The sequence below is a fragment of the Nomascus leucogenys genome, chromosome 17 (assembly GCF_006542625.1).
Source record: "Nomascus leucogenys isolate Asia chromosome 17, Asia_NLE_v1, whole genome shotgun sequence".
Taxonomy (NCBI): Eukaryota; Metazoa; Chordata; class Mammalia; order Primates; family Hylobatidae; genus Nomascus; species Nomascus leucogenys.
The window spans coordinates 30,435,368-30,461,607 of record NC_044397.1 but is presented as its reverse complement, the minus strand read 5'-3'; the positions used below and the strand labels follow the sequence as shown (position 1 = coordinate 30,461,607).

Below are 26,240 nucleotides of genomic sequence, written 5' to 3'. Positions count from 1 at the left end.
TTTCAATTTTTCATCAAATCGTGTTGGAAACAGAATTTTGAAATGGGAAGCACGCGAGGCTAACGTGTGCTTCCACGGGGAAGGATTTTCGAGAGTACCGCTCAGGAGATCTCCTGGGCACCTGGGACGGGCTCATCTGATGGGCAACCTGGGAAGAGCCGCCCAGGCCGCTCACAGGCGGTGCACGCTCCTCCAGACTGGGCGTGGCCGAGACCGAGCTGGGCAGGGGAGGCCCTGACCCAGCAGGTGGGCAGCGATGGCTGGGGGAGGGTCTGTCCACCCCACCTGCAGCAGAGCTGCGTTCCCAGCATCTGCGAAAACCAAAGGCGGTTGTGGGCTCCCTAAGTCATACCCCTCGTCTGTCCCTTCAAAGATCTGGCTCTCCCTAGGTCCTCTCACACACTGCAACAGAAAGCTCAGTGCTACCAAAAGCCCCGCAAGCCGCAATCCATTTATTCTTGGCCTTAGGAACCGTTCCCATTGCTACACACATTTCCACTTCTAAGAACTAAAATGTTATTTTTAATACAACAGTCAGTGGCTTACTTAGTAACCTTACTATTTTAGGAGTTCTTGGTCCTGAGATATTCTCCCAAAACAAAAACAAAAAAACAGAAAGTGGTGCAGTCTTTAAGTGCCGAAACCAGCAGTCACCCCTCAGTACTTGAGGGGAGGAGGTTGCAGGTACCAAATCTGCAGATGCTTACCCAAGTTCCTCATAGAAATGGTGTTGCATTTGCATACAACCTGTGCACATCCTCCTGTAAGCTTTAAATCATCGCCAGGTTACTTATAATCCCTAACACAATGTACGTGCTATATAAATAGCCGTTGTAGTGTGTATTGTTTCATTTGTATTACTTTTTGTTTTTTTTTGAGAAGGAGTTTTGCTCTTGTCGCCCAGGCTGGAGTGCAGTGATACATACAATCTCCGCATAATGCAACTTCCGCCTCCGAGGTTCAAGCGACTCTCCTACCTCAGCCTCCCGAGTAGCTGGAATTACAGGCACCTGCTACCATGCCTGGCTAATTTTGTATTTTTTTAGTAGAGGCAGGGGTTTCACCATGTTGGCTAGGCTGGTCTCAAACCCCTGACCTCAGGTGATCCACTTGCCTCGGCCTCCCAGAGTGCTGGGATTACAGGCACGAGCCACCGCGCCGGCCTTTTTTTTTGGAGTATTTTTGACCTGTGATCAGTTGCATGCCCGCACGCTGAGCCTGCAGCTATGGAGCCCATGGATCCAGAGGGCTGACTGCGCCACGTATCTCTAAACTCCAGGGCAGCTCAGCTTTCCTAACGGCTAGAGGACGGGCGTGCAGAGAGCTTTACCTTGAGGACAGAGGCCCGAAGGGGGTGCGGAAGCAGGAGACGCCCCTCTGCCTCCGTTTCCGGAATGCCTGTTCCACGAGCTTGGCTTCAGAAGCAGGGTCTATTCGCCAAAAAGACCCCTTCCCAGGCTCCTCCTGGGAACGTGGGACTTTAATAAAGTAACGGTTCAAAGAGAGGTTGTGCCGGATAGAATTCTGCAGGGAAGCAGAGATATTCACCCATCACTAGCAAATCAGAAAACGAGTCCCACCCGCCTCAAATCTGCAACAGATGCGGGGCCAGGGTGAGGCGAGGCCGTCCCGCTGTGCAGAGCCCTTGGTGCTGCGCTGGCTGGGCGACACGGGAGCAGCACCGAGGCACAGGGCAGGTCATTCCTATCAAAATTTGACACAGCATCATTACCATTCTACCTTTTTTTGTTTTTTGACAAGAGTCTCACTCTGTTGCCCAGACTGGAGTGCAGTGGCACGATCTCGGCTCACTGCAAGTTCTGCCTCCCGGGTTCCAGGGATTCTCCTGCCTCAGCATCCCGAGTAGCTGGGACTATGGGCGTGGGCCACCATGCTGGGTTGATTTTTTTGTATTTTTAGTTGAGATGGGGTCTCACACTCTTGGGCTTAAGCAATCCTCCCACCTCGGCCTCCCAAAGTGCTGGGATTATAGGCATGAGCTACTGTGCCTGGCTGCCATTACCATTCTTTACAGAAAAAGTGAAACAGAAAGACAGATCCTGATCTAGGAGCACGTCTAGGACAAAGAAAACACTGGGTCTTGGCCGGACACAGTGGCTCACGCCTGTAATCCCAGCACTTTGGGAGGCCGAGGCGGGCAAGATTACCTGAGGTCAGGAGTTTGAGACCAGCCTGGGCAACATGGTGAAACCCCATCTCTACTAAAAATACAAAAAATAGCCAGGCGTGGTGGTGGGCGCCTGTAGTCCCAGCTACTTGGGAGGCTGAGGCAGAAGAATCGCTTGAACCTGGGAGGCGAAGGTTGCAGTGAGCTGAGATTGCGCCACTGCACTCCAGCCGGGACAGCAGAGTGAGATCCTGTCTCAAAAAACAAACAAACAAAAAAACAAAGCTACTGGATGGGCTACACTGACTTTGGAGAAAATAAAGACAAATGCAACATGCATCAGTCATGGCTGGTGTGGACAAAGCTCTTACAATCCCATCCATAATTCAGACATGTGGATTGTTTTATTAACAGTATATGGTACATTTTTCCAACTTAACATGGGATTGTAAGGCACAGCAAGCACAAAATCTAACAAGGTATAGACCCATCTTCTCAGTTCTGGGACTCAGAAGAAGGAAACAAATAAAAAAGAATATTTAGACACAATGGTATCACAGTGCTAATGCCTTTCAGTTATACCATATGCCATCCATGAAAACATCCCTCTTTTATATTTATCTTCTCAGTTAAAAAAATATTTTTTTTTCTTTGTAGACACAGGGTCTTTCTCTGTCTCCCAGGCTGGAGTGCAGTAGTGTGATCATAGCTCACTGCAGCCTCCACCTCCTGGGCTCAAGTGATCCTCCCACCTCAGCCTCCGAGTAGCTGGGACCACAGGCATGCAGCACCACACTCAGCTAATTTTTAGTAAAAAAGAGGTTCTCTCTATGTTGCCCAGGCTGGTCTTGATCCTCCTCCTGCCTCGGCCTCGCAAAATGCTAGGGTTCCAGGCGTAAGCCCCTTTTCTGTTTTAAGGGAAGCGATGCGCCTGTTAGTTTCATATTCTAAGGGCCTTCAGAGGCGGTCTGGCCCCGGAGACTCGGCTTCACCTGCCAGCCTTTGTCCGCCGTCCGGTAGTAGGGGTAATGCTTGGTGATGTGGGCATAGATCCCGCTCAGGGTCAGCTGCCGGTCCTGGGCAGAGGAGATTGCCTGCACGATCAGCTGCGCGTAGGAGAACGGCGGCTTTGACTCATCCTGCGGAGAGACACAGCTCACGGGATGAGCTCCAGCAAGGTCCCCGAGTCCACCCCACCCACCCGTTACAGCTGATGGGGAGGAACCTTCACAGGAGAGCGTGCGCGTCTCGATGGCACCCATCCCAGTGCCCGCCAACTATCCCATTAATGTGCTTGCATTCAACTAGGAACAGCCGTTTTTGCCTCATGGGAAGGAAAACTTCGGTTTTATTATAATTTAATTCTGAAATTTCTCACCTCTTCCACAAATCAATTTGAAAACAGCTGTTGGACAGACACGAACTAAGACACAAAGTTATAAGGAGAACGCCATCCTTCTCAAGGGCTGTATGAAGGCTTTGACGCCGGGCTGCCAGCAGCAGATGAACAAGGAGTGTGGTGGGAGGGGCCCTCGGTGATGGCACCACCCCTGTCACCAGCAAATGACCAACGGGGATGATTTGGGCACGAAAAGGAGAAAGGGCCGATGGCTCTACCGCCAGCTGCGGCTCCATTCCCTGTGGGCTGAGACCACCTCAAGCACACGCCCATGGGCCCTGGGCTGTCTGTGCTGCCTGCACCGGGTCACTATGGCCCAATCCTGGGTCACCAGGTGCATCACGGCGCCGGGTGGGCTCAGACCTTGGGGCTGTCTCCTCCAGACGTGTCTGCCTGCTGCTCCGATGCGGCCTTTGCTGCAAACTCTGCTGCCAGCTGCAGGTCCGAGGTCACGTTCTGCACAAAGCGGTAACTGGAGGAGCCGGCACCACGTGGACTGGCTGGGCAGGAGTTTGGGACGCTGAGGAGAGAGGACACTGTCAGTTCATGGCTCTGAAAAGGGGGCCCCTGTGGGGCACAGGGCTTCAGGACCTACCCGGAGGGTGGGGCTGTGGGGAAGAAGCTCACACTTTCCAATTTTAAGTGCCATTGCGCTGCCCGGCCAAGGGACAAGACGCCGGAAACAGCAGGCAAGTTTCCTTCCAGTGGTGACTTCTGCTGGGGGTCTGAGAGCACCGCGGGCCCTCCTCCTGTCATTATGCAGGGCCCAGGGCAGCACCTGGTCAGGCAGCTGTGGGGCCCCTCCTCAGGTCCCCCCCCACCACACCCCTACAGGACATGCACCCTACAGGATGTGCACCCCGGGCAGGTAGCCTCCGTGGGCTGCTGGCTCCTGCACAGGTGTCCACAAGGCGGCGCTGTGGGAAAAGGCTCGGGCCCAAGACAACGCCGTGCGGTCACAGAGGCAGATGCTCGAAAGAGGCTGTGGAGGTGCCATAGCCCTGCAGGATGAAGGCGTGGCAGGTGGCTCTCCTGGAGACACTGCCCTCGGGAAGAGACGACCCCTGTGGTTTTGCCCTGAGCCGCTGAGATGCCCCTGCCCTCATCCCCTCTCCCTCCCAGGCTGGAGCAACCACAGATGGCTGGGAGTGACCGACACCCCCGGGCTGCAGGTGAGGCTCCAGGTTGAGGCCGGGACCATGGGCAGGAGGCTGAGTCCGTCCGGCTGAGGGGTGTGCCCTGGCCTGCTTCCCTAACTCACTCAGGCAGGCTTCAGTTAGCAAACCACGGCGATGTTTTGCTTCTGAAAATGATCTCTATTAGAGGTATTCAGAGAAAGCCAATGAGGACACGAAGAGTGGGTGCAGAACCTCCCGAGAGAAAGAGATCCCACTGTCCTGAGCTCATGGGCACCCACCTGGCCCCGTCCTGAGATGGACCCTGCCCACCTGTGATGCTGACATCCCCCCCTCAGCCGACTTAGAGCCCCCGTGGCGGGCAGGACGCTCCCTGCTGCACTGCCCTGCAGGCCACCCAGAATCATCCAGAAGGTCCATTCTCCTCCTCCCACCTTGCTGCCCCTTCCCCTGCCTGGAACATCCTTCCCCAACTGTCCAGGCACAAGACTCCCAGATCTCCAAAACTTAGGTTAAGTAGGAGCCCCCTTGGGTGCAGGTGGAGCTCAAGAAACATTTTTTGGATGGAGCAGGGGGATGAATGAAAAAAATCCTGTGGCTGAGAAAAACCTGACAGCTGACATTAATGATCAGTTCAGGTCTGAGACATTTTCAGGAAGGACTCAGTGTCACTCACACGGAACGTTAAGGACTCTGATGTGGAATTCCCGTTCTCTCTTCCAACAGACTCCCCAAATACGGCAGAGATAGGTAAGTTCCGCATGTGTCGAAACTTAAATGAACACCCACAAATGGCTCGATTGAGGTAGGAAACAGTCAAAAGGAAACTTTTTCTGAATTTAGTTCTGAATCCAAAAGACAAAACCCAAGCTTACAAGTAAGATGAGAAGGGGAGAGAAAGGTTTTGACTGATAAGAGCACACAGCCCCCAAAATCGGCTTTGTCAAAGGCCTCTGGGAACCAAACACCTCCCTGCTGAGGCAGGTTGGCCTCGTGGCCGGAGGGGCTGCAGACGACGGGGCCAGCATGCACCTGTGCACTGGGTCCCAGACCCAAAGCCACTGGACGTCCCCCTTGGGCTCAGCAGGAAGAACTGAAATGTCAGGACTTGCTGGGGACCACTGAGCCGAGGTGTCACTCAGATACACTCTGATCTCTGGCCACAGGCTGGAGAATGGCCACTCAGCTCGGAAAATCTTGTCTGAGGCCCATGAGGTGGCAAGCGGGCTCCTGGATCCTTCCTGAGGACCAGTGAGGGGCACCCCCGCCGCCCCGCACTCCACAACAAACAGTGATGGCCCAGCACGTGTGGAAGGGACCTGCTCCTGTTCCCAGCAGTTATTTTGCAAAAGAGCATAGAAAATTCATGTCTGCCAGGTGCAGTGGCTCATGCCTGTAGACCCAGCAATTAGGGAGGCCAAGGTGGGAGGATCGCTTGAGCCCAGATGGTTGAAACTAGCCTGGGCAACATAGTGACACCCCTATCTCTACAAAAAAATTAAAATTAGTCAGGTGTGGTGGTGTGCACCTGTAGTCTCAGCTACTCAGGAGGCTGAGGCAGGAGGATTGCTTGAGCCCAGGAGTTTGAGGCTACAGTGAGCTATAATTGTGCCACTGCACTCTGGCAGAGCAAGACCCTGTCTCTAAAAATAAATAAATAAACAAACAAACAAAGTTTTAACATTTTAAAAATTAGCTGGGCGTGGTAGTGCACACCTGCAGTTCCAGCTATTCAGGAGGCTGAGGCAGGAAGATGGCTTGAGCCTGGGAGGTCGAGGCTGCAGTGAGCTATGATCAAACCATTGCACTCTAGCCTGGGCAACAGAGTGAGACCTTATCTCAAAAAACAAACAAAAAACCTCATGGAGTAAAACCCACAGGAAAGGCTGTCATTCCCCAGAGAATGATTTCAAGTGGAAATAAAAAAGGTTGGCAAAGCCTGGCTCAAACACGGGGGACAGGGGAGGGTGGTTTCTCCACCACTTTCCCCAACACTGGACCTGGCCTGGGCTGCCAGATCCTGGTGTCACTCCAGCTGGGACAGGTACGACGCCACAGCTTCTGAGGTTTTCCAGCCATCTGGGCTGAGGGACCACATGTGTTTGTTCACATGGCTCCTCCAGCCCTTGGAGCAGCCTGTCTCTCAAAAAGCCCCATTCAGCTGTCCCCCGCAGGCGGGCCTCGGCCACGGGGCTGTGCCTGGTACCAGGCTCCTGATACCAAGGTCCCCGATACCAGGCCTACAGCTGAGGGAGGCGGGAAGCAGAGGCTGCAAGAGCCTCACAGCCGCTAAGGGCTGTAAAGTGCTCTGGGGGAAGACAGGTCCGAGGGTGCCTGGCCCAGGTGGGATGGGACACCCAGCTCCAAAGCCAGGGGCCTTGGAGCTGTCTGGAAAACTAATCAAGACATCCCGTGTCTGATGCCGGGAGTCCACGGAAACATTCCCTTAGCAATCTAAAGAAAATGCTGGGCCAGGCACGGTGGCTCACGCTTGTAATCCCAGCACTTTGGGAGGCCAATGAGGATGGATCACGAGGTCAGGAGAGCAAGACCATCCTGGCTAACACAGTGAAACCCCGTGTCTACTAAAATAAAAAATACAAAAAATTAGCCGGGCGTGGTGGCAGGTGCCTGTAGTCCCAGCTACTTGGGAAGCTGAGGCACGAGAATGGCGTGAACCTGGGAGGTGGAGTTTGCAGTGAGTCGTGATTGTGCCACTGCACTGCAGCATGGGTGACAGAGCAAGACTCCGTCTCAAAAAATAAATAAATAAATAAATGCTGAAGGCCAGGCACGGTGGCTCACACCTGTAATCCCAGCACTTTGGGGGCGCCAAGGCGGGCAGATCACCTAAGGTCAGGAGTTCGAGACCAGCCTGGCTGATTTAGAGAAATCCCGTCTCTACTAAAAATGCAAAATCAGCCGGACATGGTGGCGCATGCCTGTAATCCCAGCTACTCGGGAGGCTGAGGAAGGAGAATTGCTTGAACCTGGGAGGCAGAGGTTGCAATGAGCCGAGATTGTGCCATTATACTCCAGCCTGGGCAACAAAGTGAAACTCTGTCTCAAAAAAAAAAAAAAAAAAAAAAAAGATGGGAGGCTGGGGAGGGCGGATCGCGAGGTCAGGAGATTGAGACCATCCTGGCTAACACGGTGAAACCCCGTCTCTACTAAAAAATACAAAAAACAATTAGCTGGGCGTGGTGGCAGGTGCCTGTAGTCCCAGCTACTTGGGAGGCTGAAGCAGGAGAATGGCGTGAACCCAGGAGGCGGAGCTTGCAGTGAGCCGAGATCGTGCCACTGCACTCCAGCCTGGGTGACAGAGCGAGATTCTGTCTCAAAAAAAAAAAAAAAAAAAAATGCTGAAAACGACGGCATACACGTGCACACGTTTCCTCTTGCAGGAATGAGAGAGAGCAGGAAGCTGAGGGGACCCCACTGCTCCCCGACAGGGACCCCCCAGCTCAATTCCAGGAAACAGGGAATCACTCCTTCTGGGGTAAGTACTCCAGGCCTCGGTCAGGCCCCCCCAGTCCCTTGCTGCCTGGATGTGGGACGCAGAGGCTGGACAGCAACAGCCCACAGACGTCACTGGAATCAAACGCCTGTGCCCCCCAATTGGAGGCTGAGAGTGGGAAGAAGCACAGTAAGCAGCTCAATCCTAGGCCCCGATTTTGCTTCCTTTATATGGAGGACAATTCCCAAGTCACATTTCCGCCTCAGGCGAGAGAGATGGAGGATTCTGAGTGAGGGGCTCCCGGAGCTGTGCTCGCAGGGACAACCCCGTGCTGGCCCACCCCGGGCAGCCTCCACCACATCCAGGGTTTGGGCCTAGAAGGTGCCCCTGGGATCACCCAGGACATGCCAGTGCAGGGAGACTGGAGAGGGAAGGATGGGCTGTGGGACACACGGGTCGCTGGGTCGCGTTATGATGAGAAGTCACGCCGAGAAAGGCAAATACAACAACAGACCTAAAGCCACCTCTGGAGCTGCCAGCTGGGCTCTGTCCCCAGAGCCGAAGACGAGCCTTCCCCAGGGCACAGGGCTGCAGTCCTTCCAGTCCACACTCAACGCCCTTGGCTCTGTGCTGAGGCAAAGAAGGCCACCCTGAGAGGCCTGGGGTTGGGACGGTTATCACTTCCGGCAGGCCTAGAGAGGGCAGAGCTCTGTCAGAAGGGACCTGATCCCTCCTGAAGCCCTAGAGACACAGATGGGACCCGCCTGGAGGGGCTGGAGGAAGGGGCTGGGACGCAGCCTTGGGGGCAATGGAGGGGCGAGAAGGCTGTGGGGGTCTGCGATGTCCTTTGTGTCCCAAGGCAGCACCTGAAGCCTCCTGGGGGAACCTCCCTGCAGAGGAGGACACTTGGGGTCCCTGCCCCAGCCCCTCCTCCAACACCAGCTGCTCTAAGAGGGTTTTTAGGACCTTGCTGTTAAACACAACAGCCAAGGCACATCTGTGGTTTGAGTAAGCTTCTACCAGGTGGGACATGGTGCAAAACAGAAGAGAAGAGGGACCCAGGGAAGCCTATGGGAGCCCGGGAGGAGACGAGACATGGTTCCCGTCCCGAGGGAGGTAACGATGCCGTCTCCGTAAGACAGTAAAAACGGCATGCAAAGCACACCTGCCGAGCAAGAACATGCTCTTCAAATTAAAAAATGAGAATTCAAAAGAAGAGAAATACAAATCCAAGAAAGGGTGGAAGGAGAGACTGGAGAAAATCTCTCAGAAAGTAGAGAGAGAAAGGAAAGGAGAGGCATGACAGACTCAGCTCAGAGGCCCGCCAGGCACAGCCAGTCCCAGAAGCGTGGACAGTAACCTGGGGGTCCAGGCGAGGTGGCTCACACCTGTAATCCCAGCGCTTTGGGAGGCTGAGGTGGGCAGATAACTTGAGCACAGGAGTTCAAGACCAGCCTGGGCAACATGGGGAGACCTCACCTCTAAAAAAAATACAAAAATTAGCCGGGCATGGTGGTGCACACCTGTAGTCCCTACTACTCGGGAGGCTGAGGCAGGAGGCTCGCTTGAGCCCAGAAGTACCAGCCTGGGCAACAAAGTGAGACCCTGTCTCTTAAGTAAATAAATGAAAAGTCTCTCTTCTGTGCCCTTTCCCAGGAAGCAACTGGAGGATGGACTCTAGTAAAACAAAAGAACAAATCAGGAAAGAGGAAGACGTGGGAATCAGGAAACAGCCTTCTCTCCACCACCACCTCCTGAGGGAATTCCCAGGATGGTAGAGAAGATGATCCTGTGGTCAGAGGGGCCCCAGAGGAAGGCCTTCACAGTAAAGGGAGAAGAGGCCATTATTAACTCCAAGAGCAGGGGGAATGTGGCGGAAATAAGCCAAAAGTACAAGGAAGGAAATGGCTAAGCGTTACAATCACTACACAGTTCTAATACAGAAAACGCTAATGCAAGGTAAACCAAACATGATGATGTAACTTTACTGGGATGGGGAGGGGGGAAGCTAAATCCTTAATTTCCATATAGGAAGCTCATGTGTAATACCTAAAACGGAAAAACCAAGAGACGGTCACGTACGAATACAACTCAGAGACACAGAGGTGAGAAGGGCTCAGCTCTGGGGAGTGTCGTGTGGGGGGATTTTCACTTTCTGAAATGTTTGCATTTTGTAAGATGCATATAGATAGACAGTCTCTTTGTAATCTGAAAAAGAAAAAATAAACAAATAGGGAAAGAAAATTTTCAGAGGCAAATTTCTTAGAATGATCTTAAAGAATGTTTCCTTTAAGATAAATCCGACATTGTAAAATGCTGGGAAGCTATTTTTAAAAATTAACTAGTGGATCACTGCTGTAGTCACGGCTGAGGTGGGAAGATCACTTGAGTCCAGGTGGTCGAGGCTGCAGCGAGCCGTGACCGCACCACTGCACTCCAGCCTGGGTGTCAGAACAAGACCCTGCTTCAAAACAAAACAAAAACAACGAAGACAACAACAACAACAAAAACAGGCCCATGCTTGTAATCTTGGCACTTTGGGAGGTCAAGGTGGGAAGACTGCTTGAGGCCAAGAGTTCAAGACCAGCCTGGGCAAGACACCATCTCAACAAAAATAAAAAATGAGCTGGGTGTGTGTGGTGGTGGGTGCCTGTAGTCCTACCTACTCAGGAGGCTGAAGTGGGAGGATCGCTTGAGCCCGGGAGGTTGAGGTTGCAGTGAGCTGTGACTGTGCCACTGCACTCTAGCCTGGGCAATAGAGTGAGACCCTGTCTCAAAAAAACAAACAAACAAAAACAAAATCAACCCCCCAAACCCAAATTGGAACCACCATTAAAAATAATAATTTAAAAAATAAAATTAACTTGTTTCTGAAGTGCACTTTGCCCTGGTGAGAATAACCAGCACGGTGGCCTGAACAGGAGCTGCTCTCATGTGAGGCATAGACCTCACAGAGCTGAGTGGGTGCTGGAGCGGAGAAGCGGCCCCGCAGCTAGGCAGGTTCCGGGGTCAGCTCTGTGTCTGCAGGCGCCTCCTACTTCCCCTGAGGCTCGTGGAACCTGGGAAGGGCTGTCCTCGTGCGCCACGTGCCTGCACAGAAGCCGTGCAATAGGCCTACTCCACACAAGCCGCTCGTCACCGGAGGTCAGGTTGACCTGAGAAGTGGGGCGCTAGGGTCCTCCCTGAGATTACAGGAAAGGCAGGGGTGGGGACGTCCTTTCAACAGATTCAGACAAACACAAGGACTTCCCTACCAAGCTTCATTCCGAACTCCCAACACTTGAGCGCCAAAGTCGCCCCTCGAAGGGATCTAGGCAGGAGGGAAAAATAAAAGGAAGACAGAAAGTCCCAACCTTCCCATGTGGAGGAAGCAATAGTTACTTCCCCAGAGTTCTCAGCTGGGAAAAGATGTAAGAGGGTGTGGTGGGGTGGGGAGGGGCAGCAAGGCCTACAGGGACAGGGAGACAAGGGATGAGACACCCTCATTGGATTTGCAAATGCTGGCACAGCCAGCCCGGATCAGCCAGGCAGGATTCCCGCTAGGGGTGACTCGCACATTCGCGCCACAATCCTCCTGCAGCCCTGCTGAAAACACAGGGAAGGCTGCAGCCACAAACTTGTGTTTTTTAATTATTATTTTTCTGAGACAGGGTCTTGCTCTGTTGCCCAGGTTGGAGTGCAGTGGTGACATCATAGCTCGCTGCAGCCTCCAACTGCTGGGCTCAAGCGATCCTCCTGCCTCAGCCTCCTGAGTAGCTGGGCCTACAGGCGTGAGCCACTGCACCTGGCTAATTAAAAAAAAATTTTTTTTTTTAGAGATGGGGTCTCACTATGTTGCCCAGGCTTGTCTGGAACTCCTGGCCTCAAGCAATCCTCCTGCCTCAGCTTCCCAAAGTGCTGGGATTCCAGGCATGAGCCACCACGCCCAGCCAACCAGAAACTTTGAAACAGATGAATCACCCTATAGGAAGGAACCAAAGCTTGGCAGAAAAAGCAGAGTATTTCTAATGTAGATCCAATAACCTCCTAACTCAAAAGACCTCTAACTTTACAAAACAACATAAACCAAGTTAGGACTGAATGTTATCTAGCAATGAGACAGAACTGTGTTTAAAGATCATGATCACAAGGGAAAGATTTTGAAGTCAGTTGCTGCATTTTTACTGTATATTTACACACTGCTGACCTTCGCTGAATTGTACGAGTTACTTTCATTTTTGATCTCCACGTTGGAGAAATCAGGAGAAGCCTTAAGAGGAACAGCTCCTGAAGTCTTGCCCTCATGGGCAAAAACAGTCACTCTCTGTGCAATGCCCTTTCACTGAATTTCAGCAGTTTTCTTAAAACTCTACCTCTAAGGAACACTTTTTAGACTGGTGTCTGTTTGGTGGAACCTAGAAAATGATTAACTACTTTAATTTTCATTAAATACTTTAATTCCTTCCTAAAAACACCTTTTTTTTTTTTTGAGATGGAGTCTTGCTCTGCCGCCCAGTCTGGAGCGCAGTGGTGCAATCTTGGTTCACTGCAACCTCTGCCTCCTAGGTTCAAGCAATTCTCCTGCCTCAGCCTCCCAAGTAGCTTGGATTACACGCCTGGCTAATTTTTGTATTTTTAGTAGAGACGGGGTTTCACAATGTCGACCAGGCTGGTCTCAAACTCCTGACCTCAGGTGATCCTGCCTCAGCCTCCCAAAGTGCTGGGATTACAGGCCTGAGCCACCGCATGCCTGGCCTGTAAAAACCCTTTTTTGCAAAAAGGAGAGAAAAGGTCAAACTGCTGCTAAAGATAGCAGAATTTATTTCAAAGAGAGTTCATTCATTTTCTGGGTGGAGTACTTTAGGGCAGAAAAAAATAAATCAGAAAAACACACACACACACACACACACACACACACACACACACACACAAAACCACACACCCACACCCATACCCACCCACCCTGGGAAAAGGAGCGAGGGCCTGCGAGAGCAAAGCAAGAGAAACGGAAAGGAAGGACGGAGGGTGGGGCGGCGGGCGGGGGCAGGGGCAGCTGATCAGGGAGGCTCCCCCAGGAAAAAGCCGCTCCCAAGCCACTCCCGACTCCTGGGAATGAGGGGCTCTGGGCGAGCCCGGCCTACACCAAGGCAGCCACTCCACGGCCAATGAGGACTGGCGAGGCGAATGCACACCAAATTAGGAAGGCAGGCACCGCGGGGGCGGGGCGGCACCGGGAGGGGACAGCCTTGCAGGCAGCCAGCTCTTCTGGCCTGGCCCCGCTCCCACCTCCCGATCTGTTAGGGAGCACAGCCAGAGAGGAGGAGAGTGGGGAGGTGGCAGGGAAGGGCAGGGAGTGTTTGTAAACACGCCGGCTCCACCCTACAGCAGAAACTCAAACTGAGAAGTATCTTGGCAGGCAAAACCTCAAGGGCCTCTGAGGTTTCTAAACACTCAATTGAATTCCACGGTGCTAAGATAAACGGATGTAAACAGAGAGGCTTTTATTGTAACAATGGAAGGCCAAAAAGCCAGACAGCCAGTCCCTAACTTACTACTTTCTCCGCACAGAATTCTCCCTAACAAGAATCCGGTCTTTGCACAGGGCGGTTTCAAAGAACAGGATTGGGCGGAAGGAGGGGAACGGGGTGGCCCTCCACCTTCCCGGCTCCCGCAGCAACAGCAGCAACAGCAGGGCGGGTGCAGGCCCAGGGAGCTGCTCGCACCCTCTGACGGGGACTCGTGGTCACAGGAGGCTGCCACCCAGCTTCTCAGAACAGCTCCAGCCGCAAGAGCTTCAGGTGCTCAGTACACAATTTCTTTACTCCCAGCTATAAAAAAGAATGAAATCTTGGCCTGGGCAGCAACGCGATGGAGCTGGAGGCCCTTGTCCCAAGTGAACTAACTCAGAAACAATAGCGCACAGCACCTGCTCTTGCTTACGAGCAGTGGCTGAACTGTGGGTACCCAGAACAGGAAGATCGAAACAACAAGAAACTGGGACTCCAAAGCGGGGAGGCGGGAGAGGGCGAGGGGTGAAAGATGACCTACGGGGTACACGGTTCACCCTTTGGGTAATGGGAACCCTAGAAGCGCAATCCCCACCATTATGTAATATTCCTATGTCACAAACATGCACGTGTACCCCCGAAGCTAAGATAAAATAAAAATAAACAGTATTTTCCCTGCCGTAATTTAAAACACAGGTGTCACTTATCAACTCCTTCGCAAACCATGACCTCTCTTGTAATACAAAAGCGACTTTACTATGCAAATTTGGATTAACACTGGGAAATCGTTTTATTTTTTTAAGCTCCCTCCCGAAGCAAACCAAAACATTTTTCTTTCAATACGGTGAAACCCCATCTCTACTAAAAATACACAAAAATTAGCCAGGCGTGGTGGCGTGTGCCTGTAATCCCACCTCCTCTCGAGGCTGAGACGGGAATTGCTTGAACCAGGGAGGTGGAGGTTGTAGTGAGCCGAGATCACAAGATCACGCCACTGCACTCCAGCCTGGGCAACAGAGCGAGACTCTGTCTCAAAAAAAAAAAGCTTCTGTTTAGCTGGATTACAACCTGCTGATTAATAACCCACTGCCAGGCTAAGGTGGGGGCGCCGGCCTAACCTTTCCTCAGGAGCCCCGGATCGCTGCCTGGTCTGCTTCTCTCTGGACCTGAGGCCTTTGCTGCCCACTCCAAAAGCAGCAGGACCAGCCTCTTCTGGTGTGAGCTTCCACTAGCACGTGAGCTGGTCCTGGCCACCGTTTCTACAGCGCCTTTAAAGTGGTACTAGGTAAAGACTTAAATACATATACTGTGCTCCACTGCTGTCTTCAGATGCAATTCCCATAACATACAATTCACCATTTATTTATTTACTTAGAAATGGAGTCTCGCTCTGTCACCCAGGCTGGAGTGCAGTCACGTGATCTCAGCTCAATGCAACCTTCACCTCCTGGGTTCAAGCCAGTCTCCTGCCTCAGCCTCCTGAGTAGCTGGGATTACAGGCATGTGGCACCATGCCTGGCTGATTTTTGTATTTTTAGTAGAGATGGGGTTTCACCATGTTGCCTAGGCTGATCTCGAACTCCTGGCTTCAAGTGATCCACCTGCTTTGGCCTCCCACAGCGCTGGGATTACCGGTGTGAGTCACCATGCCCAGCCAGTTCACTCTTTAAAGTGACTTTTAGGATATTCACAAAATTGAATAACCATCACCACTATCTACTTCTAGAACATTCTCCATAAAGCTGTATGGACTAAATAAAATACTGCATGTGCACTGCTCAGCACAGGGCCAGGCCGGCACACACCAGGCTTTCAGTCACTTAGGATTCACCATCATCATCATCTCAGAGGGTCATGACGTCACAGCACTGGCTCCACAGGTGGGAACCGGGCCCGGGAAGGTGGGGGGCTGAAGTGACTGCACAGAGTCACACAAGCGACCATGCCATAGCCTGAGCCTGGGGCCTCGCCTTTCCGCAGCAACACTGTCCCTGAACTTCTCTTTCCACGAGAGACACTCCCACCCACTGGCTCTGGAAAAAGGAGGCCGACTCCAAGCAACTCAAATGGAGATGATTCCCACCTTGTAAATTGTGGGAGGCCACTGGTAACTTGTTGGCAAAGCAGGGTAGAGGAGCCGTGCCCCTGATGGCTGCGTTCCAAGAGAAGCCAGTGTGTAATTCTAACCGTGGACCCTGAAAAGGTGCAGGTCACGTACGGGCTGGATGTGTTGGCGCACACCTGTAACCCCAGCACTTTGGGAGGTGGAGGAGGGAGGATCTCTTGAGCCCAGGGGTTCCAGACCAGCCTGGGCAACATAGCAAGACCCTGTCTCTACAAAAGGTAAGAAAATTAACTGGGTGTGGTGGTGCATGCCTGTGGTCCCAGCAACTTGGGAGGCTGAGGTGGGGAGACCGCTTGAGCCCAGGAGTTGGAGGCTGCAGCAAGCTATGACTGCACCACTGCACTCTAGCCTGGACGACAGAGTGAGATGCTGTCTCTGAAAAACAAAAGCCCTTTTTACTCCTACAGCTGCAAGAGGAAAAAAAGAAAGAAGCAAGGCAAGGTGCAGCCGGGGTTCAGCAGAGTGCGCAGATCAGCAGGGAGGAACTGACGTGACCGGCCTGGGATTGCCACGGCGCTTGCTCCAACAGACCAGCGTGCCCAGAATGGGCTTCACAGATGTCCCCGAGGGCCCCTGAGCCCCTTTCAGGGTGTATGTGAGGTCAACACCATGTTCACAACAGCCCTAAGATGTGATCTGCTTTTTCCACTGGGGTGACCTTTGCTGGTGACGCACAAACGACGCAGAAACTGCTGGTGCGGAGGAGCCACAGCACCAGCACCAAACCACGCGCAGCCACGCATCTTCAGGGCCACAGACGCGCAGTTGGGAGAGAAAAGCCAGCCACGTTTAGAAATGTCCACAATGAAGAGGTAAATCATTAAAGAATGTATGAACCCTCCAGCCTCAAGTACACATCTGTTTTTGCATCCCTGTATGACAGGACCAGGGCCAGGGCTGTGTGCCATGCATCCAGGCTGTCGCCTGAGGTTCGTGTGTGACTCAGTCCAGGGCTCACCGGCACTCCCTACACAGAGCTCTGTTTATACTTTTCACTCTGCAACCCCTACTCAGGGGCTCATCATTGTATAACATGCCAGAGATGAAGAAGTTTGAGGACTTTCTTCAAAATCTAGATTAATTTCTAAAAGGTCATAGAGAATTTTCACAAATGAAGCTTAAAGAAACAAAGTTCACCAAATCCTGGTGGACAAATATTACTTTAAAACATTTTCAGCCGGGCGCAGTGGCTCATGCCTGTAATCCCAGCACTTTGGGAGGCTGAGGCGGGTGGATCATTTGAGGTTGGGAGTTCGAGACCAGCATGGCCAACATGGTGAAACCCCGTCTCTACTAAAAATACAAAAAAATTAGCCAGGCGTGGTAGCAGGCGTCTGTCATCTCAGCTACTCGGGAGGCTGAGGCAGAAGAATCGCTTTAACCCGGGAGGTGGAGGTTGCAGTGAGCCGAGATTGCACCACTGCACTCTAGCCTGGGTAACAGAGTGAAACTCCGTCTCAAAACAAACAAAACCATTTTCAGTATCCTTTAAAAAAACAAACAAATAAAAAACAACAAAAAAACCTGTGCTTACTTTAACAAGCCCTAATACGTAAAACTTCCAGTGGGAAAAGTGATGGTCAGGCAGTGATTCTTCCCTTTGTAAGAGAATTCACAGAGATTTCAGCCGGGTCCGGGATGCACGTACAACACTTTCTGTATTTCCATGCACGTGCAATTTTCCAGAGATTTGGAACCCGGTGCTGCGTACAGCAGGCACGCTCACATCATCTCCCTCTCTCCTGGGGGCCCAAGCGCAGGCTGAGGGGCTGCTCACCTGATGGTGCCAGTCGGGGAGGGGACGGGGCTGACCATGCTCCGGAGGTCCGGCTCCGGGATGTGGATCTTCAGAGGGGAGATCTGTGGGTACAGCGGCCGAAGCGGGGAGGCCGGGGCCTCTTCTTTGTGGTAGAGCGACGTGAACTGGATCTTGATGGCCGTGCTGGGAAACCGGAAGGTACACCTGCAACGGGAGGAGGAGCGGGTGTGAGGTGCAGGAGGAGACTCGAGAAGACGCCAACACCCAGGGAAGGTGCGTGTTCGTGTGTCTAAGTAACCGGACCGTAAACTCGCAAACCTGGGCCCCAGAGAGCAGTTTCGATGCTTTTATCAGGACACTTGGGAACCGAGACTTACGCTTATTTGGACGTCACTTGTCTTTCCATTTTTTTATTTTATTTTTTGAGAGGGAGTCTCGCTCTGTCACCCAGGCTGGAGTGCAATGGTGCAATCTCAGCTTCCTGGGTTCAAGCAATTCTCCTGTCTCAGCCGCCTGAGTAGCTGGGATTACGAGCGCCCGCCACCATGCCCGGCTAATTTTTTGCATTTTTTTTTTTTTTTTTTTTTTGAGACGGAGTCTCGCTCTGTCACCCAGGCTGCAGTGCAGTGGCGCAATCTCAGCTCACTGCAAGCTCCGCCTCCCGGGTTCACACCATTCTCCTGCCTCAGCCTCCGGAGTAGCTGGGACTACAGGCGCCTGCCACCACACCCGGCTAATTTTTTGTATGTTTAGTAGAGACGGGGTTTCACCGTGTTAGCCAGGATGGTCTCGATCTCCTGACCTCGTGATCTGCCCACCTCAGCCTCCCAAAGTGCTGGGATTACAGGCGTGAGCCACCGCGCCTGGCCATTTTTTTGCATTTTTAGTAGAGACGGGGTTTCACCACGTTGGCCAGCCTGGTCTCGAACTCCTGACCTCAGGTGATCCGCCTGCCTCAGCCTCCCAAAGTGCTGGGATGACAGGCGAGAGCCACTGTGCCCAGCCGTCAGTTGTCTTTCTACCGTGCGTGAGAACAGAAGAGATATAAATATCCCCAGACAAGTGCCGCTGATGCCATCTCCCACGCAGGCTCCAGACAGACACGGCTACTTCCTGTCTGCTAGGGCAACTGCTGTGGCACCCAAGTGGGATCTGCCGCCTCTCAAAGGACACACTGGAAGACTGAAATAGCACGGCAGCCACCTATGCGGACGTTTTCAAGATGATTCCCTGCCACTGCCTAGAAGATCTGACAGAAGGAGCAATTCCACCCCTGCTCGGGCAGGCGGCAGTCGCAGAGAACGTGCATTATCCACCCAGAGCTTAATGGACCGGCTTCACGATCACTTCTGGGCTTAAAACCATGAGCCTCAGTTTTTCTACTAGAGACGACCAAGTGCAAACAAGGCCAGCCGCAAGCGTCAGAGTCAACACCAGTGTGCTGTGAACAGTATCCAAGGTTCATCTGGCTTGAAGAAACTGCCACCTTTTACAAAGCTGAGCATTACTTAAACAGCTCACCTTTCAATTTCTAAACTGACGAGGCGGCAACTATCAAGTTGCTAACTGTAGGACTCAGTTAAAAACAAAACAAAACAAAACAAAACAAAAACAAAAACAAAAAACAATGTAAAGCAGCAGCCTGCCCACACGGAGATAAGCAACGCTGGCTGCCTTGCGCAGCTGTTTGGAAAAGGCTCTTGTTTAAAATTGTGGGAGGGGGGTAAGAAAGAATGTACATAAGCCACCGGTGGTAATGCGCTTTTCAGAGTTCCAGAAGGCATTCCGAACAGACAAGGTGACTCAACACTTGAGAGACGCTACGGTCTCTTGTAGTGGAACCTGCATGAAGCACCAGGCTGCTGGGTCTATGCCTGTGTTTTTAAATCTGCGGCAATGTTTAAATAGTAAATCTACCTAAAATCCTGCATGGACGTGCGCAAACACCCCTCTTTCATTTGAAAGCCCTTTTGCTCTTCGTCAAAGCGTTTTTGAAAGATGGGACTGAGGAGCAGGTCAGAGGGTGATGAAGGGTGCCTGGCTGTCGGCAGGGGGTCCTATTGCGTCTTCTTCCCAGGGACCCGCTTCAAAGGAAGTGACTCAGCATTACAAATGTGCGGCTCCTCCCATAGCTCCGCTAGCCAGGCTGCCACATGGAAGAGAGAAAACCAGGCACTTAAGCTGGCTCAACTGGGCCAGTCCTGATTCTCCCTGAGATACTGGGCAGAGGAGGCTGGGCCTCCCCAAGGAGGCCGGGCCGCATTGTTCAGCGCCAGGTGCTGTCCGGCCTGTGGGCACCAGGTGTCTATTTCCAAACACAAAAGGGACTCTGAGACTGTTTCCAGGATGAGAAGCTGTCTGCGAGGCACGGCCCAGCAAGTGAATCTTGGGAGATAAGGGTGGGTGGTCGGTCACCCCCGAGGTTCAGAAGGGCAGCCCAAGGCTATTTGAAAATACTCCACAATTTTGTCCTCTTAAGTCACATTGAGAGGAACGTCTGACGTCCTTTACACTTCCTTCAGTCCAGCCCAATGGAGATTTCCTGCATCGGTATTTTGACTAGAAAGCTCCATCACCCATTTTCTTTTTTCTTTTTTTTTTTTTTTTTTTTTTTTTTTTGAGATGGAGTTGGAGTCTTGCTGTATTCCAGCCGGGCTGGAATACAATGGCGCAATCTTGGCTCACTGCAACCTCCGCCTCCTGGGTTCAAGCGATTCTCCTGTCTCAGCCTCCCAAGTAGCTGGGATTACAGGCACGCGCCACCATGCCCGGCTAATTTTTGTATTTTTAGTAGAGATGGGGTTTCACCATGTTGGCCAGGCTGGTCTTGAACTCCTGACCTCAGGTGACCCAACAACCTCGGCTTCCCAAAGTGCTGGGTTTATAGGCATGAGCCACCGTGCCTGGCCACATCACCCATTTTTTTTTTTCTCTTTTTGAGGCAGAGTTTGGCTCTTATTGCCCAGGGTGGAGTACAATGGTGCAATCTTGGCTCACCGCAACCTCTGCCTCCTGGATTCAAGCAATTCTCCTGCCTCAGCCTCCCGAGTAGCTGGGACTACAGGCATGTGCCACCATGCCCGGCTGATTTTGTATTTTTAGTAGAGACAGGGTTTCTCCATGTTGGTCAGGCTGTTCTGGAACTCCCAACCTCAGGTGATCCTCCTGCCCTGGCCTCCTAAAGTGCTGGGACTCTACAGGCATGAGCCACCACACCCGGCCTTGCATCATCCATTTTCTAAGATGCTCTATGAAGCCCAAGGGCTCTTCAGTCCTGGGGGCTGTTAGCTTTCGTGGGTCCCAGAGCCGACATCCACCCAAGCTGGTGTCTGAGGATGGGCCTGGTGTCCCTGACCTAGGGAAGCAAGGAAAGAGGCTTGGGTCCAGCATCTGGCTGAGGGTCCAGGCAGGGGACCTAAGGTGAACTCCACCTCTGAACGATGGTACTGAATGAACACAGTGTCCATGTCTGTATCAACACATGCACGCACACGCACACACACGCATGCACGCACACACGCGCGCCATGTACACACACACGCCATGTACACACACACATGCACATGAACGCACACATGCATGCATGCACACACGCACATGCACGCACACCCACGCACGCACACGCACACCCACGCACGCACACGCACACACACACACACACACACACGTACCTGTTCCACCAGCGCTGGACACGATGGCAGTCATGATGACAAATGTTTAAAGATAGCTTCTATGGCCCTTGCCATTTGTCTCTTTTCTCCAGTTCCCTCAACCACTGCAAATCAACGAAACAAACCATGTTCTCCTATTTGTCAGAAGGGCACAGTTGAGACCTCTGACTTTCTGTGTCATGAAAGTCCCTATGTTAATGTGGGATTGGATCACGCTGGAGCCACCAAGGCCAAGTAGAAAGAAGATGTGGCTTCTGGCCCATGACTGAGGTGACAAGAAGAAGGGGATCCTGGAGATCGGGGTTTGGATATTAAGACATGAAGAGGTGCTTTTTGGTAAGACATTTGCACAGGCACATGCGCAAACGCACCATACAAGCACGCACGCACGCACAGAAGAGGAGCATGGTCCCCCTCTGGACTGGCATCTGAAAGCCAGGTACAAGCCAGAGCCCATTTGACCTTGGGCTAAATCACTCCCCAACTCCAGCGGGGTGGAAAGGCCTTTCCAGGCTTGACTTCTCCCCTTCAAAGAGCAAATTGTGACAGGAATGAGAGCTGTAAGGTGTGAGGATTTGCAACAAAGGTGAACATCACCAAAAGAGAAAATTGGTTTAGAACCACTCGACCTAACCTCTCTGCGCTTCCGTGATCTTTGCTAATAAAATAGAATGGTTGGAATAGAAGACACCATCTCAAAGGTGCTTTCCAGTTCAAAACCTGATTATAGGCTGGGCACGGAGGCTCATGCCTGTAATCCCAGCACTCTGAGTGGCCAACGTGGGCGGATCACCTGAGGTCAGGAGTTCGAGACCAGCCTGGCCAAAAGGTAAAATCCCCCTCTCTACTAAAAATACAAAAAATTAACCAGGCATGGTGGTACACACATGTAATCCCAGCTACTCAGGAGGCTGAGGCAGGAGAATTGCTTGAACCCAGGAGGCGGCCATGTCAGTGAGCTGAGAACGTGCCATTGCACTCCGGCCTGGGCAATAGAGCAAGACTCTGTCTTAAAAAAAAAAAACAAAACAAAAAAAAACTGATTCTAGATGATATGTACATATATATTGAATTTTCAGTAAAACAAAACGATGTTTTATAGGACAGGCAGGGATCTAGGGATCTAATACCATCTATAGATGACAGACAATTTCCTGTTGTAATAGTAGTTTTCCAATTAAAGTTTAACAATAAATATTTTCATAGTATCTGCTGTAACAGCGATTGTCCTGAGGCAGGCGGCCTCGTTACTAGGAGGAGGAAAACATGCTAGGAAGCATGCTACTTGATTTTATTGTATTTATTTTTTGAAACGGAGTCTCACTCTGTCGCTCAGGCTGGAGTGCAGTGGTGCGATCTCGGCTCACTGCAACCTCCACCTCCCGAGTTCAAGGGATTCTCCTGCCTCAGCCTCCTGAGTAGCTGGGATTACAGGAACATTCCACAACGCCCAGCTAAGTTTTGTATTTTTAGTAGAGACGGGGTTTCGTCATGTTGGCCGGGCTGGTCTTGAACTCCTGACCTCAAGTGATCCACCCGCTTCAGCCTCTCAAAGTGCCTGGGATAACAGGTGTGAGCTGCCGCACCCAGCTTGATTTTTAAATAGATGTTTCCCCAGTGTGCTCACGGAGTTTGCCAGTTACATCTCTCCCTGTAATACCTTGATGGAGGTGCAGGGCTCTAGGTGGAGTTTGAACGAGCATGTTTTGCATCATAAAGGTGCTGCACGGTGGTTTAAACCCAGCCACACACTGCCGGTCTTGATCGGTGGAGATTCTGCTAAGGTTAAGTGTGTCCACAGGGTAGCAATCTCCATCCACCAGCCCAGCGGTGAGGTTCCTATATGAGCAAGTGCCCATCTTTGGAGGAAATCTCTCCAGAACATTCTTGCCTGACTTAGAAAGGAGCTTAGTGGTTGCCTAGGGCTGGAGTGATGGGTGGGACAGGCAGGGGGGATGGAAAATGACTAAGGGCTGCGGGGCTTCTTCCTAGAGTCAGGACAATGTTCCGAGGTTGACTTGGTGGCTGCGCAACTCTGCGAATGCGCTGAAAATCACGGACTGGAACAACGGAAAGGGTTAGTTGTAGGGTATGTGCAGTCGATCTCAGGCAAGCTGTTTTTGGGGAAAATTCTTGCCTGAAAGCTCCCACACTGAGGGTCTACTCCAGCCCTGGGTTTTTCCCAGGTCCACCCAGAAGCTGATGGCTCCTGGAAGTTGGGCCAAACTGGTGACTTGGTTGGAGATGACACTGCCTGGCTCAGCCTCAGACCACAGAGCCCTCTCTACACAGCGAGGTGACACTGGCCACCGCTCCACCAGTGCTGAGCCCAAGTGACTTGGGACATGTCACCTGCCTTCATTCCCATCCCCTCCTTAGGCCATGAATCCTACCACCTGCCCGGCCAAACAGAAAGCTGTCAGGAAAATAAAAATAGCTCACTTAATTCTCGATGATATAAATATAAATACAATTGTCATCATTTCAGACACAGAGAAATAATCAGAGAGGGAAGGAAGAACCCGTGAAAGCTTCCGGAGGCGATTTTTAAAATGAATGTGACAGATCGCTCCTGTCCACCGCTGTCCCCTCGCCCCGTCCCTCCCAGCAGGAGGATGGGTTTACTTTCTGGAGGGGGTGAACCCGAGGCCTGGACACAGCTCTGAGCCTGCCCATCACTCCCCCTGGCCAACTGTACTCGGCTCTGGGCCCTCCGTTCTCACAGTGACAATGTGGGGGTGTGCGTGGGGTGTGTGAATTCAAACACGGTAGCAGTTTTAGTGTTTATAAGTTCTTATGTGTTCATAGGGCCTAATTTTTTTTAAATAGGGAGAATGCATTTATTTTTGTAATCAGGCAAATAAGCACATCCTATTTGGAAAAAGAAAAGACAGCGAGATACTCAAGCCATATGCTGAGTCGGTGACAGGCAATGAAAACCGCAGACAACGGTTTGACCGAAGCCGGGCTTTCTTTTTCCTTTTCTTTTATTTAAATTTTTTCGACACAGTCTTGCTCTGTTACTCAGGCTGGAGGGCAGTGGCTGGATCTCAGCTCACTGCAAACTCTGCCTTCCGGATTCAAGCGATTCTCCTGCCTCGGCCTCCCGAGTAGCTGGGATTACTGGCCACTACCAGCTGGGATTATTACTCACTACCAGGCCTGGCTAGTTTTTGTATTTTTAGTAGAGACGGGGTTTCACCATGTTGGCCAGGCTGGTCTCAAACTCCTGAGCTCAAGTGATCCACCTGCCTTGGCCTCCCAAAGTGCTGGGATTACAGGCGTGAGCTGCTGCGCCCGGCCAGGGTTTCTTTTTGAAGCTGAAGTCTCAGCCTCTGTCTCAGGAAGACCCTGGAGGAAGGTGGCGAGAGACCTCACTGAATTAGGATGGAGCCCCACAGAGGCCCACAGAGGCAGCCAAGCAGAGCCATGGCCACCCACCCTCCCTGGGGCTCAGGTGTGTGTCCTGCCAGGTGGGGGTCCCGGGACCCGGCAGTCCTGAGCACCCCACGGCAGCACGGGCGAGGACGGCACCCTCGGTGTTCACAGCTCCTTCAAAATCCCCCCACCTTCCCTTCGTGGAAGGAACGCTCATCTGGTAGGTGACTGCTTCCCAATCCCGCCATGGGGACCCGCGGTGACTCCCACAGCTTTACTCTGAGGAGGCTAAGGGACCCCCAGATGACTGACACGGCCAAACGGCGGTGGCCCCAGCGATCTGCATTTCTAGCAGACATTCCACTCCCCAGACAACTCTGCCTGGCCCAGGAGAAAGCCACTGCCCGCTGCTCCCGGAGAGGATCCTGAGGATTGGAGAGTAGGCTGCAAAACGACCCCCGCTCCCCACCATGCTGTGTGGCTTAAACAGAAATAAAAAGACCACATAAAGATGGACTGGACTCTTTAAGACAGCGGACACAGACACAGCGTTCTGCAACCCTCTGGGGCTGACCTGGGCAGAGCTTGCCCGCAACAAGCAGTTCAAGTTATCTTCCATCTTCTCTCTCTACACTGATTTAAGAAAATGCTTCTGCGAAGTCAAAATGGCTTAATCTGCAGATCTCAAAATGCTGTCCACAGTAATTCCACGTCGTCATTATTCACTGGCCACTTGATTGATACTAAGTACAAGACGCTGGTTTATCTGCACAGACTTTGCGTCCTCTTAAGACTGTTCCCCAGGGTCCCCTTCTCCACCTAGGCAGCCTTCCTTGACTCCCTGGCTCACTCTCATGCCCGACTTAGGGGGATTATGTTTTCTTTTCTTTTCTTTTTTTTTCCAAAAAGAGATGTGTTCTCACTATGTTGCCCAGGCTGGCCTCAAATTCCTGGCCTCAAGTGATCCTCCTGCCACAGCCTCCCAAAGTGCTAGGAGTATAGGCTTGCACCACCATGCCTAGCTGGGAGCAGGTTCCTGGAGGAGGAGTCCCATCTGCTGCTGGTCTGTTCTCCCCACAGCACCTGGCTCCCACAGGGCAGAGGGTCAGTACACACACAGCACATGCACTTTAGTGCGCACGAGTAAGAGTTCATAACCGTGCAGTTCTTTCAGGAATGTGGAGTCTCCCAGAAGGTAAATGCATAGAAACAAGTTTATATGTGAGGTGGAATGAGCTTAATGCTCAACCGCGGCACAGCCGCAGCCAGACAACCCCGAGGACTGAGGGTTAAAATCTGGGTGCTCTTTGGAAATTCCAAAAACCACAGAGAAATGATTAGACTTTTCTGATCCTGGATTAACCTTGAAAGGACAGCAACAATACCGCCTTTGCTGTGTTAGGATCGATGATCCAAAGAATCAGAGAACGTCTGGCAGGCAAGAAAGAGCCGTGTCACATCTCCACTGGAGGCGGGGGGCTGCCAATAGAACTGCGCCAAACAGAAGCTTCTGAACCGGTCCCGGCTGCCATCCAGTGCCAGGGCAATCCCCTGGTTGCTGTCCCGGGGGCCCAGCTGCCCGAGGTCAGTGCCACTAAACATGGCTGGGGGAGGGCCCCTGGAACTATCTGTCCAGTGATCAATATCTGTCTCTACCAATGCCAGTCCAATCGGCAAACACACACCACCAACTGTCTCCAT

At 52.1% G+C, this 26,240-nt stretch overlaps 1 protein-coding gene across 1 annotated transcript in view; it reads right to left on the bottom strand.

Annotated features, from left to right (window-relative positions):
- The window catches only part of FOXK1 (forkhead box K1), an 82,355-nt gene that overhangs the window by 9,014 nt on the left and 47,101 nt on the right, over positions 1–26,240 (bottom strand). The window contains exons 2-5 of the mRNA XM_030796130.1: positions 17,509–17,694; positions 3,891–4,047; positions 3,121–3,267; positions 1,331–1,524 (exon numbers count right to left, since the gene is read on the bottom strand). Of these exons, the coding sequence (XP_030651990.1) occupies positions 1,331–1,524; positions 3,121–3,267; positions 3,891–4,047; positions 17,509–17,694 (684 nt within the window). The remainder of the gene's footprint in view (positions 1–1,330; positions 1,525–3,120; positions 3,268–3,890; positions 4,048–17,508; positions 17,695–26,240) is intronic.